Raw genomic sequence first — 15,876 nt, 5'->3', positions numbered from 1 at the left:
CCAACTATGCTGTGACCCACAAAAACTGTGACATAGCCCTGGTTGGGTGGCTCAGTTAGTTGGAGCATTGTCCTCTACACTAAAAGGTTCGATTCCTAGTCAGGGCACGTACCTAGGCTGCAGGTTCAATCCCCAGCTGGGGAGGCAACCGATTGATGTTTTGCTCTCACATCAATGCTTCTCTCCCCCTCACACCCCACCCTCCTCTATCCTTCTTTAAAAAAAAATCAATAAAAACATATCCTCAGTGAGGATTAAAAAAAGCACACAAAACGATGAGATAATAAACTGGTAGTATTTTAAGCCATAAAGTTTATGGTAATTTGATACAGAGCAACAGAAAACTAATATAGTATCTGAGGTGATTTAGATAACCAAAACAAAACACAAAGTTATGAACCCCAGGGATGGGAGCACCGGACTGAGCAAGAAAACAAAAGTAATGATTATGTAGGTAGGTTTTCACCATGTCAGCAAATCCTTTGCCACAACTCTCATGTGTGTAATGTCCCCTCCCCACAGCACAGCCAGCCTTGGAGACTCACGCATAGCCTATCGAATGCAGCAGGAATGATGCTGAGTGACTTCCTCAGTTAACTCAGTTTCTGTCCAACTCCCTGCAACACTCACTCTAGAACCCACTTTACTAGGGAGTTTGGTACTAGGTTTTCAGGGGAAGCACAGCTTTTCCACGTTCCATTTACTAATTACAGATTTTCCCTTGTAAATATATCATCCTTAGGGACTTCAAGGAGAGAAGTGGCTGCAGAGAAGCAGAACTTGGCCACCCGTAGATTCCCCAGCCATCACACCACCAGCTCCACCATTAACCTCTGACGTGAACCAGCCAAAATAGCAGCCTCAATAGCAGTCACTGTAATCCAGAGTAAGGTGGAATACTTAAATATTTAAAGATAGGGAGAATTGTCAATTACTGATAGAAAACATCTCTCTTGTTTCTTTATATGCCTTGGAAAGTTCTTCCAAATTGATTTGCTGTAACACTCTAAGCAATCTATCTAACATTTTAGTCTCCACATTTCTAATCCAAACAAACTTCAGAAATAATATTTGAGTGAAGAAATTTCTTTAAAATATTTGAACAAAAAGTCTTCTCATGTCTAAAATAAACATTTATTTTATTAATTAAATCAACAAATACTAATGGATACAGTGATGTGAGGTAAAAATATCTGACACAGTCCCTGGCCTCAAGGAGGTTATAATAAACATAGTAAGTATTTATTTAACTCAACATAAGGCAGCATATAATAAGATCTACAAGAAAGGTCCAATAGAAGAAATTGCAATGCAGCTGGAGATCCAAGAAAGAACTCAGATTTGAATAACCTCTCCCAAACCGAAGCTTCTCAGTTCCCTTTTCCTTTATCTACTCCAATACCCTACACCTGAAATTATTCCATCCTTCACATCTTCAATGTTGGAACCCTCTTTCAGACTAAACTCTACCTCCCTATTGTGAGGAAATCCTTACCTCCCCCTCCCCCATGAGTCTCCATAGAGGGGAGACTCCCCGGAGGAGGCAAGTAGTTAATCTGATTGGCTGATCACCCTACCCCACCGTCACTTGGGAGGAAAGAAGAATAAACAGCATGTTGGCCTTAGGTCTCCAAACAATTTATCAGAATTTCTGTAATTTATCAGAATCTCTGGAACCTGTTCGGCCATTGAACTCTGTCCCTTAACATTTGTGTTTCATTCTCAAAATCTGAGAACTCAGAAGGGGCAGATGGATGAGTTATTAATCCCCCAAATATGGAACAATCCCTTTCTCTTTCTGTTCAATATTCCCTAAAACCATCAACCGTGGATCAATTTAGCTGTTCTCTAGCCCCATCTTAAAGAAAATACTCTTCGGCTTACTCAGCAATCATGTCCATCAGTTATTCCCTCTCTCTCCTGAAGCTTCAACTTTTGATTCTGACAACTCTTTCCTCTTCATTCAGATACGTCCAAAACCCATTTTAAAAACAACGTAAAAGAACAACAAAACCAAAACTCTCTCTTCAAGCTTGACCATTCTTCTAGCTATTTTTGTTCTCCTTTAAAAGCCTAGTTTTTAGGAAATGTAACCTACCCTGGCTCCCTCTGCCTTTCCACGTTGCAGTCTCGGGGCAGCCTGATGCATGCCAGACTCTACAAAACTATTCACATCAATGTGACCACATGACCTCTGAGCTCACAAATTCAACAAGCAATTTTCATTTCTTCTTTGACTTGACCTCTCAACTGTATTTGATGTTTAGCAACTTCCGTCTTGAAACTCTCTTCCACTGGCTTTTTATAACATCACTGCCTCCTGATGCTCCTTCTAGACTTCAGAATGCTCTCTCTCAGTCTTTATTGGTTAAACCTTAAATTTTAACATTTTCCCAGGATTCTATTCTTGGCTTTCCTCTTCTCAAACTAAACTCTCCCTAGGGAGGGGGGAGAGGGAGGGGGAAGGCTATTTACACCATGCATTATCCCACATACCCATAAATCAATAAGACGAAATCTGAACTCATGTGCTTCCTCCCCCACCCCCAGCCCTACCAGTGCTTACCTGCTCGGTACCTGCTTACCTGTCTGTCCTCCCTGCCCTGGCCTGCCTGGAGGATGGACGGACACACACTGCTGCCGGCAGTGGTGGCTCCCTAGAGCAGGGACTGGGAGTGTGAGTGAGGACCACTACATAACGAGAGCAATGCATCTTAAAGGAACTAAAAGCAACCCCAGATGAACTCCACTGAATTATACTGTATCTTAAAGGGAAGTGATATGTATGTATGTATGTATTTATTTATCCATCCGTCCATCTCTGAAGCTCTTGTGCGTATTAGCACAGGAGCCTGCACACAGTACTCAATGCAGGGTACTCCATTCCTTTCTTTGAATCAAAAAAGTAGAAGAAGAATGGGATATCTGAGATAAGCTTTGAAGAGCTGATAGAATTTCAACAAGTACAGATGGAGGAGGAATCATGTGAGTCAGAGGGAATAGGAAAAGCACAGGCTCAGACAGAAATGCTGGACTGGCAGGGTGTATGAAGTCAAATATCACCACCAACACGAGAATACTGAGGCACGCTTTTATAAGACTTTAAAATGGAGCCAGAGATGCAGCTTGGCAGGCGATGGCAAGCCAGTGAAGTGTTTAAAACAATGGGATCTGCGATTGGAAAGGAAAAGAATTAAATGGACAGAGGACACCTCTTAAATAGCTACCAAGTGAATTTCCTAAGTGAGAAGAAACAAAGACCTGAACTACAGCAACTAGAGTAAAAGTAGAAGGGGAAAATATTATTTTTGAGATTAAAGGTGAAAACCAAAATTTTTGAATATTCAAGAACGATTACATTAGTTGAAGCATTAAATTGAAAGGAGGTGGAAAATTTAAATCAATAACATTACCATCATGAATGGTGTTGGGTGTTAGAGTATCAAGCTTATTGTGTTAGCAAAGAGCTCCAACAAGCATAGGTTGACACACAATTGGCAATTGAAAAGGGCATTCTTTATATGTTAGGAAAGGTCATTTATAATTTCGGAGTAGGGGGTGAGCAAAATATAATCATACCGTGAAACTGTTGTTAGCATTTTTTGTGCTTGCTTCAGCTACACTGGCATCTGAGAGGTCAACTTCATCAAATATCAGAGACTGTTAATGAAAAAGAACACAAACATATTAAATGAAAACCGAACTCAATGCTCCTCAATAATATTTTACTATCAGGTCATGACCATGTGGCTATGTCAGGAATTAGGAATAGAAAATAAAGAAAAATTTCAGTCAGTGATACTTTGTGAGTAAAGTCACAAAGTACAACTAACACATAAATCCCAAACTGAAAAGTACCTCAAAGAACCCCAGGACACTGTTTTGATGCAAAATGCTCTGTGTTCTCTGGAAGCATAATTCATGGGGAATCTACTAAATGCAACACACACACACACACACACACACACACACACACTCACACCACTATCTTTAAACCTTGTAACAACTTTGCCAGGAAGGCAGAGGCAACGTTGTTCCCAAATTTTCTAAGTGAGAAAGAAAAACAACTAGTCCTGCCTCAGATCATGATGAGTTACTGAACTTTCTGAACCTAACATTCCTCATCTATAAATGTGTTTAAATGAGATGAGACCGTGCTCTGCAAAAATTAGATGATGTTTCTTTCATACTCTTAAAAGTGGTCTTAAGAAAAAAGTGACAATGGTAAAAATGCCAGAGAAACGAAATCTTAAAAATGTACAATTTAGCCCTGGCCGGATGTCTCAATTGGCTGGAGCATCATCCAGTACATCAAAAAAGGTTGGGGGTGCGATCTCTAGTCAGGGAGCATATGGGAGGCAACCAATCGATGTTTTTCTCTTACACCGATGTTATACCCCCACCCTCCTCTTCTAAAATCAATAAGAACATATTTTCAGGTGAGGATTTTTTTTAAATATACAATTTAGAAATTCAGAAATTCTTTTTTTTTCTTTTTTTTTTCTTTTTTTTTTTTATTGCTTAAAGTATTACAAAGGGTATTACATATGTGTCCATTTTATCCCCCCGCCCTAGACAGTCCCCCAGCCTCCCCTATCCCCCAGTGTCTTATGTCCATTGGTTATGCTTATATGCATGCATACAAGTCCTTTAGTTGATCTCTTACCCCCCTACCTCCTGCCCCCCAACCCTCCCCGGCCTTCCCGCTGCAGTTTGACAATCTGTTTGAGGCAGCTCTGCCTCTGTATCTATTATTGTTCAAAAGTTTATAATGGTCTTTATTATCCATGAATGAGTGAGATCATGTGGTACGTTTCCTTCATTGACTGGCTTATTTCACTTAGCATAATGCTCTCCAGTTCCATCCATGACGTTGCAAATGGTAAGAGTTCCTTCCTTTTTAGAGCAGCATAGTATTCCATCGTGTAGATGTACCACAGTTTTCTAATCCATTCATCTACTGATGGACACTAAGGCTGTTTCCAGATCTTAGCTATGGTGAAAGAAATTCAGAAATTCTAATAAATAAATGTACCCTTCCCACTTAGTCATCTGGTCATTGTTCACCCATCATTGTTCTTCCAGCCAGGCAGTACAACAATGCTTCTCTAGAAGTGCAGAAAAGGGGGGGTCCCTTTTCTGATAGCTTCCACCCGCCCCCTCCCCCCCACCCCCTCCAGATCTCCAGGGGATTATGCTTTAATCCAACCAATCTGACTACAAGACTTGTTCCCTGACTGAAAAGAATTTATAACCTAGCACAGGCGATAAAATTGACACATCTAATTTTAATGTAAGATAGACCATTACAGTGGGAGAGATGAGATGCTGCGAAATGCTCTGGAAGATCACAGATGACTTCTCCAGCAAAGAACACTTACACTCTTTCTCTTGTGACTAATGAAATAAAAGCTATTTGAGGGGGGATTTTAGAATTAACGGAATTTTGTCAAGTGGAGACAGAGGGAAGGTCACTGGATATGGAGACCAAGTGCAAGGCTGAGACTGGCTGGTCAGTGCAGCCTACAGACACAGGCGAAGTCAGGATGGAGCCAGACCAGGAACAAGCCTACACATAACAACTTCTAAAACAAGACTGTTGTATCTGGTTATTATTTCTGCAGCTGCATAAACTAAGATTTAGGTTTTGTTTGTGGATTTGTTTTTACCTCCTGGTGTATAATGCTATTAATTACATCAGGTACTTAAGTTCTTTAATATGGAAATAACTAAATTGGCACAGTAATAAGAATCTTAATGTTTATTTTTTAAAGAATCCTAAAGTATCAGATCTAAATGGAAACAATCATTATAATTTTTTTCGTTCAACACTACATCACTCTTATTTTATTCAATGGTTATATAAAAATTATTTAAAGTCTTATTTTTATTTCACCATGATTTTTATTTTTAAATAATTTTAAATGTTTTTTTTATTGATTTCAGAAAGGAAGGGAGAGAGAGATAGAAACATCAATGATGAGAGAAAATCATTGACCAGCTGCCTCCTGCACACCCCACACTGGGGACCGAGCCCACAACCCAGGCAAATGCCCTGACCAGGAACCAAACTGTGTCTTCCTGGGTCATAGGTTGATGATCAACCAGAGCCACACCAGCCAGGCTATGATTTTTATTTCTAACCTCTAGCATAGTGAGTGATTATTTTGTGTGCCAGGCACTATGTAAGCACTTCATGTCTATTATATCATTTAGCTGCCTCTCATGATCACGTGCGTCCACAGCACTGCTCTGGAATATGCTGGAACTGGGACAGGAACTCTGATTTGTCACTAGTATAGCAATGTTCTCACTTACAGTCAGGAAAATATTTATAATGTAAAAAAATAGCAAGAAAGGGGAGAAAATCCAAAATTCTGAGTTTATTCTATCTAATAAGGTTACATTTAATATTTTATTTAATTGGAAGGAAAAAAGGCTGGAAGAAAATGGAAGGAAGAAATGAGGAAGGAAGGAAGGGAGGGAGGGAGGGAGGGAGGAAGCAGGAAAGCAGGGAGGAAAGGAAACTACAGTAGAACCTTCCTATTCCATTCTCCTTATGGTACACGCCATGAAACTGACTCAAATGGGCTCCCCTGAAATTTGGTCCAAGATAGGTCACATTTATATTGAATTCATGTAAGAGCAGGAAGGCTATAGTGAGCCCCAAGACAAAAACAGTTTAGAGAACCAAAATTTTAAATCCATCCACAACCTCAGGTGCTTGCAACTAGTAGTCTCTCAAATTACCTTTGAGTCCTTTGCATAATAAAGTGTACGGCCTCGAAGCTTGAAGTATCGCTTTTTCCACCTTTGGAAAGAACTGGTTTGCTTCAACAGTTGTCCCTCTTTAATACTGGTCTGGGGAGAAGACAAAGCACAATGACATGATTAAAATGAAATCCAAAACCAAATAAAGTTCACAATTAATGACACACTATCATTAATATTTTGAATATTGCTTCCCATGTCCCACAAATTTCATGAGAGAATATTTTCTTCTTTTTGTTCAACCAAGGGAGCACATGTGCAAAGTCCTAAAGAGCAACAGTAATTGGCTCAGTTCCCTGACCTCCAAGTAGTCACAAACAGCCTGAAAGGCACAAGCACACAAACTAGCCCTCGCAATACAGGGGGATGCACACCATGACTTGCATTAGTAAGTATTTAATAAATGGTGCAAAGGGTAGAGACATCGTATAATGGAATGATTTTAAAAAGCATGGGCTTTGCATCCCTATGACTATTTTTAAAACTGAAAATTTGTACTTCTTTCACCCTTTTCACCCCTCTCTTCTGCCCGCCTCCCATCTGGCAGCAATCATGAATACAGTCAATAATCCTATCTAATAAAGAGATAATGTGCAAATTGACCATCCCTCCAACACACAAGATGACCGCCCCCATGTGGTCAAAGATGACCGCCCCATGTGGACACAGATGGCCTGCAGAAGAAGGCAGTTAGGGGTGACCAGGCCAGCAGTGGAGGGCAGTTGGGGGCAACTGGGCTGGCAGGGGAGGACAGTTGGGGGTGATTGGGCCAGCAGGGGTGGGCAGTTGGGGACGATCGAGCCAGCAGAGGAGTAGTTAGGTGTCGATCAGACTGGCTGGGAAGTGGTTAGGGGGTGATCAAGCTGGCAGGCAAAAGCAGTTAGGGGCAATCAGGCAGGCAGGCAGGCGAGCGGTTGGGAGCCAGCATTCCTGGATTGTGAGGGGGATGTCCAACTGCCCTGTGGGATCGGGCCTAAACGGGCAGTCAGACATCCTCGAGGGATCCCAGATTGGAGAGGGTGCAGGCTGGGCTGAGGCACACACCCCCTCAGTGCACAAATTTTGTGCACCGGGCCTCTAGTATTATAATAACTACATATGGTGTCAGATGGATACTAGGCTTATTAGGGTGATCACTTTGTAAGTTATATAAATCTCTAATCGCTATGTTGTACACATGAAACTAAGATAATATTGTATTGTCAACTATAATTTAAAAATAAATCTTTAAAAAGAAGAAAAAAAAAAAAAAAAAAACATGGGCTCTGGAGCCAAAAATCTAGTGTTCAACTCCTGGTGCCATCACTTAGTAGCTGGATGATCTTAAACAAATTACTGAACTTCCTTGTGCCTTTACTCGTCTATAAAATGGGATAAGTTCTGGGGTTGTTGTGAGGAATAAATTAAGAACACGTAAAGGACTTACTGCACGGCACACAGCAAGTGGTAGTTAAATAGCACCCAGCGAGTGACACATGTTACTACAACAAACACACGTTCAAAGCACTGTGCATGACAGTCCAGAGAAGAAAGCATCAGCTCTGCTCAGAGGGGCCCAACGTCCTCTCTGGGGAGTTTATCAGAATGGCAAGGGATGAAGAAGGGAATCTCATGTGTGTGCAAAATTAGAAAGGTTTAAAACACCGTGGACATTTGGGAAATCTTCAAAAAGCTTTCAGTTATGAATGCAAAGAAGAGCTTACAAGGGGAAGCAGCAGATGTGGCTGGAAGAGGTAGGCAGGGGTTCTGTGACCCTGGGCCGGGCCAGACCCTGTGCTAAGTGCTTTATCCAAGTTCATTCCATCATCACCATCAAAAGGCTTGGAACCCCTCCAACCTCACATAGTCATCTCCCCTACACTTGGTCTCCTCCACCCGCAAGGATGCTTTGCTTTTAGCTGGCATATATTCTCCTCCCTTAGGTCTGGATACTACCTGATCCCTCCACCTGGACTGCTCTCCCCTCAGATATCCATCTGCCCAACCCCTCACCTCCTCAGTGAGACCCACCTCACTGACCGCCAGTTTAACCCAGCAACATGCTCTCCGTATCTCCCCATCTTGGTCTTACTCCCCCACACAATGTACTATCTTCTAATGTATCGTGTAATTTACATATTTATTGTGTTTATTGTGCTATCCCTATTAGAAGGTCCTTGAGTTTATTATACATAAAAAATAAAATTTAATGTTTCATTTCAATTGGAAGTAAAAACAAAAAAGGAAGAAAGCAGGAAACTACACTTATAGCAAATAAACTTACAGCCTTGTTATGAGATTGTCCTCAGGAGACAGGTCACAGGACTAACTAATAGATCCCCTTAGATGGGGTCCAAGATGGATCACATTTCCACCAAATTCACAGAAAAGCAGTAAGGATATCATGAGCCTCCAAGACAAAAACAGCTTATAGAAACAGAATTAAATTCACCCCTCCGGGCTGCACACTGGTATATCTCAAGTGCCAGTTCATGTATAGCAGTATCAAGATTTAATCCACACCTATCTGAGTGAAGAGTTTACTCCCAACCTATACACTACACTGTCTTTTATTATCAACAAGACATAAAACATTGAGAAAAGTTTGTTGTCACCAATAAGGTAGTTAAATTATATTACTGTTTACCTTCGATTTCAGATTTTCTCTGTACAGTAGCCTGCTCTAAGACTGTCCTCTAGGAATTGCTGAGAGATCCCTAAAACTTAATGCTAACAAAATACTTTTGAAACTCTGGTAGCAAAGAGCTTGATTTGGACGCTGACAGACAACCTTCCAGACTGGCTCTGCCACACACGAGCTATGACCTGGGCAAGTTACCCCAGCTCTCTGTGCCCGTTTCCTCTCCTAAAACATGGGAATAATGATACCAACCTCACAAGCTTGTTGCACCTAATTTAATCACAGGCTGATGCCTGGAGACCACTTACACTGTCTGGGTTACAGAAAACATCCAATAAATGGCAGAAAGTGTTATTATGGTGATATCATTACGCTATTAACTTCAGAGAGTACCTGCCAGGCACCGAATAATAAGAGCTTCTTGGAAGAAGAGAACGTGTTCCAAGGCCACGGTGAGGGCAAATAATAGCTGGAGCAGGAGGAGAGTGTCAAGAGATGACGCGAAGGGAGACGAGAGCCAGGAGCTGCTGGCCTCTTATTCTAAGTGCAAAGAGCTAGAGAGATGTTCGCAGCAGGAGGGTGAGCATGGGGAAATGGGTGTGAAGGGCAGTGGGGGCCAGGTGGGAGGCTGCTGCCGGAGTCCAAGGCAGCGATCCCAAAAAAAGTTCTAGCAACACTGACATGGACAGGAGGAGAGCCATTTGAGATGTTATTTTGGAGGCAGAATCCACTGGAGTTACTGACAGGCATGAAGGACAGGAGAGAAAAGAACCAAGGAAACTCTCACATTTGGCTTGGGGAACTAGATGTAAAAGACCGCGGGAGAACGGGTCCTGGGGAGATTGCTGGGAGCTTCACTGCTGCACTGCTCTAGCATCTAATGTTACGCTGGGTAGAGAGTCTATAATTCTTAAACCCAAACACAAAGTATTGAAATGCTGTAAAATGTAACTTATCCAAAGAACAAATCATTTGGAGATTCAAATTACAGAAGCGAGTGTATTGTGATTTTTGTAAAATTCTATTTAAGGCAATGAGGAAGAAAATTTAATGTTTGGTCTATTTGTGTTCTATAAACACTGTTTTAAGAAAACATCAATAACCTACTTCATTCTCTACATGGTTATTAGAATAATTCTCTACAACAAAAAGCTGATTGTACTATGTATTCATCAGTTCCTTACTGCCTACACAGCATAAAGTCCAAACTTCTATATGTACCACAGAAGGCCCTACATAATGCTCTCCAACCTCATCACAGGCCCCTTCCCATGCTCCCCCCCTCTGCCCTAAAGTTCTCTTAATCTGGCCTGTCTTGAAAGCTCCCATTCAATTCAACTCTGATCCAGTGCCACTGCCCCTGTGGAAGCTTCTCTGGCCCCCTCGGAAGAAGTGACCACTCCCACTTTTGTTTCTCTAAGACGCCCTTATCCTAACCACGTAACAGCACCTCCGACACTGAATGGCACAGGTTTCCATGTTTGTGATCCCACCATGCTGTGACATTCTTAAGAGCAAAGACTGCATCCTATGTATTTTAATAACATTGCCCAGGTAACACAGCTGACACCCTAGGGCCTTCATAAATATTGAAATGAACAACTTTCAGTTAAAGAGTGAAATGGTATGCAAGGTAACTTCGTATTTTAAAAGCATGAAAGAACTGGAAAACAGGAAATAGTGACTGGAAATTATTTTATGGGTTCTAGCATTCAGCAGGTCTGAGCCTCCTTTCACTTGTATAAAAACAAGCAGATACAATGCACAAAGGTGTATGTGCCTCTAAGTGCATGCAGAGGGACAGAAAAATATCTATCCTGATTTTAAGAATATTGCTAATTTAGAGATGATCCTTACATAATCACTTTGAAAGCAAATAATTTGGTTGTTTTTTTTCTATATAATTTTATGTTCTTCAAATATTGCATAAGCATGGATTAACCTGCAATGTGTGAGGCTGTGGGGAATACAAACGTGTAAAATACAGTCCTCATCTTCAAGAATTTACAAATTTCTCTATGTTGTAACATACACAGTTAATTTTAAATTCTTGAAGAGAAGAAGAAAACATTCCGAGGCTGGCCTGCCTTCCTCTAAGAGATGTGATTTAAAAGATTTAAATAGGAGGCAAGTATTCTCATGAGTTAATCCTCAAAATAAACTTTTGTTTACATATGGCTATTTAAACACTTTTTATAAAAGAAGAAGCATAACAATGATTAATTTGCAACAGTTTTATCAAATCTTCTATATCTATAAAAGGCTAATATGCTAAGTGTCCATCCCATCAGTAGCTATGACACACACTGACCACCAGGGGGCAGATGCTCAACGCTGGAGCTGCTGAGCTGCAGTGACTTGGCAGAGGCGGTTCTCAGGTGATGCACCCCAAAACCAGAGAGGAGGGAGCTCAATTCCTCATGGGGCTGCGCGATTCCACCTTCAGCCATGGGTGTTGGGGCACTGTTGGCCCCGAATCTGGTTTACTGCACATTTGCGTTTGTGGTCCACATCCTGTACCACAGCAACTTTGCAGAGTGCCCTCTCACACTCCGGGACCTCTTGGGGGATGTCCAAGAGCCGGTTTTGGCCCGATCCCTGCAGGTCAGACCGAGGGACACCACCTGCCGGAGGGACCCTACTCACTCCGTAGACGCCCTTTGAGCCATGGCGCCATCCCAGGTGCGGCCAGCCAGGGACCACGGGAGGTTGGTTCCAGGGCATGTCTGGCCCATCTCACCCAGTCCTGCCCCGCAAGCCACCTTCTAATTAATTTCCTTTCAATGCGCACGAATCTATGCACCGGGTCACTACTATAATCATAAGTGTGGTTCACAGAAAAACATATGCAGCTCCAAAAATCTCAAAATCATGAGCATGCTAAGTGATAAAACAAGGACTCATTCTTTAAAATCATAGTATTTATTACATTCACTATTAATGTTCAATTTGAATAACAAATTGAAGTTAGTATCAGGTATAAGAAAGTTATTAGAGTTATATTTAAAAATCTATTAAAATTAAATATTAGATTTATTAAATCTCTAGGGTAAGGGAAAAACTCTCCCCTTCCTCAAAAAAGGGCTTAGAAACATATACATTTAACTGCCATTTAGTCATACATTGTGGTGGTCTGACTCATGAAAAGTCAGTTAAGCCATATAGACTTCAATGAACTCTGATAATCCAGTTTCCAAATATTAAAACGAAAAGTTAAGTGAAGATGGCTTTGAAAAAATATTTCAGTAACATAAGCTTTAAGTTGAAAGGTCACGTACGCAGCTGACTTTCTGAGGCTGTTTTTAGACCAATGTCTTACAGCTCATCTCACACCCCTTGCTCAGAACACACAAAAGTAATTTCTCTTCTGAATTAAACACACCCGGGTGCTCTAGAATTCCACCTAAGCTTTCAGAAACACTTCAGTGTCTCAAGTTGAAGTCACTTAGATGGACCACTACTTTCCCGTCCTAAGGAGAATGCAACTCTACAAACAGCCATTCAGCGAGGCTTCTGTGAAGCTAAGAATCTTTGAAAAACCAGTTACTGCCTGATTTATCTGATAAATGTGCATTTCATATGTTGGCTATTTTGGGCCATCAAATAGGTATGGTGAGAAGCTCGATGGGATGAAGTAGAAATGCCAATGATGACTCATCTTTTACAGATGCCTTCAAAAATTCCAGAAGAACCCCTCATTTGTCCTAGCATTGCCCCAACATGACCCCTTAACTTCTCTTGCAGGGATTAGGAATGGAATCTGTTGTGATGGGAGATGTGAGTTGCTATGGACTGAATGTTTGTGTTCACCCACAATTAAAATCCTAGCCCTACCCGGGTGGCTCAATTGGTTGGAGTGTCATCCTGTACAACAAAAGGTGGCGGGTTCAATTCCCGGTCCGGCACATACCTAGGTTTCAGGTTCGATCCATGGTCTGTCTCTTTTCTTCCTCCCTCCCTTCCTTCCTCTCTTCCTCTCTCATTCAAATCAATGAACGTATCCTCAGGTGAGATTAAAAAAGCAATCCTGAAGCCTAATTTGATGATTTGAGGAGGTAGGGCCTTTGGGAGGTGATTAGGTCATGAGCAGGAGCCCTCATGAATAGAATTACTGTCTCATAAGAGACCGAGAGAGTTCTCCCGCCCTTCCGTCACCTGACAGCACAGCTAGAAGATGGCTATCTATGAATCAGAAAGCAAGTCCTCACCAGACACCAAGTCTGTGGTGCCTTGATCTTGGACTTCACAGTCTCCCAAACTATGAGAAATAAATATTGTTGTCTAAGCCACCCAGTGTATGGTATTTTTGTTAGAGCAGTCTGCACAGACTAAGACATGGACCAAGGGAGTTTTTACCACTCTATATTTTATATATAATTATTTCTCTCCTACCTCTTTTAACTATGGTCTACACCATCTTCCCAAAAAGAGAATTTTTCTTTGCCATATACATTTCCTAATTCATTTTGTCATGTAAGCTCCAGTAAAGCTGTCTTGCTTTCCTGGCATCTGTACAAAGCTATAACATCATGAGTCTACTTCCTGTTCTTCAATGGTAAGCCTCTTTAGTTTTACAGACTAAAGTGAACGGGCACGTCACTGTGTTGTGATATATGGGACAATGGATATGAAAGAATACATGGTGTGACGTGGTATTATCATCAACATTTGTCCCCATAATAAGCATTATTTATTTATTACAGATATTCCAACGTTTCTTCCCAACAAGTCAATATAATGATAGCAAGTATAAAAGAATTAGACCTGACCCTAAAAAGAGCCCCAGGTTGGGTTCCACATCTGGCTCCACCATTTACTAGCTTTGTGACTTCAAACAAATAAAAACATCTATAAACCTAAATTTCACCATCTGAAAGGTGAGGATAAACATCACCTGCCCTGTATTCCTCAGAGTTGCTAGTATAAAGCAAAATATGTGTAAATATCTTTCATAAACTCCCAAAAGCCATATAAATATGAAGTACGATAAGTAAGGGACTCTTTTAGCAGGTCGAACTTTTGGGAAAAGGTGTAAATGGGATTGATACAAGTTAAAAAAAAAAAGAGAGAGAGAGAACATTCCTGAACAATGGCCCAATGTTTACATTTAGAGAAACTATCAAACAAAGACCATGTACAACCACATAAAGTATACAGTCCCGAAATGTGTCAGGTTTTCTAAATATTAAACACAAAAACAGAAATCAATCATGAAATTGTATATAATATAATAATGGATCAGAGTTTGCAACTGCTCCATGTTATTATTTTACTTCTGAGAATATCATCTTGTTTACCAGTGAGAATTAGAAAGTAATAACGCCACTTGAAAGCCACCGGCACTTGGAAATTCAATTAGCCCCAAACTAATACATCTATTCCCCAACTAGCCTGCAAGCTCCATGGGGACAGGGCCTGCCTGCCTTCGTCATCACTGCAGCCCCAGCCCCTGTCACAGTTCCCAGCTCAGAGGACAGCTCTTAACAATTCTTCACTGACAAATTAATGAATGATGTGAAGAATGACATTCAAATAAAGCAGTTAAAATGCCTGTTGGGTAATCTTGAACTGTACATGATCTTAAGAGCCTGGGCAGGAACTTGACAGCATTCTGAGAATTGGACTTGGACCATCTTATTCTGTGGCCATCTCTTTCTCACTTGTAAATGTTCCTGCAGAAAATATAAGCATTTAGCTGTTGACAATTCTGCTTTTTTTTTTTTCTCCAAATGGAAGGCCATACTGCTTTTATTCACTACCATTTCATCATTATAAAGGGAGGTCATCTATCTCATCAGCATTAATATTGTACTCAGGTGGTATGTAAGGCAGATATAACAATGCAACGTGGAAATCAACTAGTATGGGTAAAAAATTTCCTATCTTTCCATAATTTCTCCAACAGTTGAACTTAAATAATTTTGCTTGAAAGGTGGTCAAACACAAACCACACAGATCCACATGTAATCTTGTCTTCACACAAGTTTGCTATTAAATGTACTGTGTCTCCCTATTATTATAACACTGGAGGCCCAGTGCACGAACTTCATGCACTGGCGGGGGGGGTGGGGTCCCTCAGCCCAGCCTGCACCCTCTCCAATCTTGGACATCCCTCTCGCAATCTGGGACCGCTTGCTCCTAACCACTCACCTGGCTACCTGCCTGATTGCCCCTAACCACTCTGCCTGCCAGCCTGATCACCCCCTAACCACTCCCTGCCAGCCTGATGGATGCCTAACTGCTCCCCTGCCAGCCCAATTGCCCCCACTGCCCTCCCCTGCTGGCCCGATCACCCCCAACCACCTTCCCCTGTCGGCCCGATTGCCCCCAACTGCCCTCTCCTGCTGGCCCAGTCGCCCCTAACTGCCCTCCCCTACAGGCCTGGTCCCCTCCAACTGCCCGCCCCTGTCAGCCCGGTTACCCCTAACTGCCCTCCCCTGCAGGCCCGGTCACCCCCAACTGCCCTTCCCTCCCTGCCCGGTCAC

General features: G+C 41.7%; 1 protein-coding gene across 2 annotated transcripts in view; it reads right to left on the bottom strand.

Annotated features, from left to right (window-relative positions):
- The window catches only part of DGKH (diacylglycerol kinase eta), a gene marked incomplete at its 5' end in the record, with an annotated part of 194,994 nt that overhangs the window by 105,741 nt on the left and 73,377 nt on the right, over positions 1-15,876 (bottom strand). For both annotated transcript variants that reach the window (XM_081084491.1, XM_081084490.1), the window contains 2 exons: positions 3,580-3,660; positions 6,751-6,861. In XM_081084491.1, coding sequence (XP_080940617.1) covers positions 3,580-3,660; positions 6,751-6,861 — 192 coding nt within the window. The remainder of the gene's footprint in view (positions 1-3,579; positions 3,661-6,750; positions 6,862-15,876) is intronic.

Source organism: Myotis nattereri (genome assembly GCF_964212035.1).
Source record: "Myotis nattereri genome assembly, chromosome: 2".
Classification (NCBI taxonomy): Eukaryota; Metazoa; Chordata; class Mammalia; order Chiroptera; family Vespertilionidae; genus Myotis; species Myotis nattereri.
Note: the sequence above shows the minus strand (reverse complement) of the source record. Positions and strands in the feature narration are given on the sequence as shown.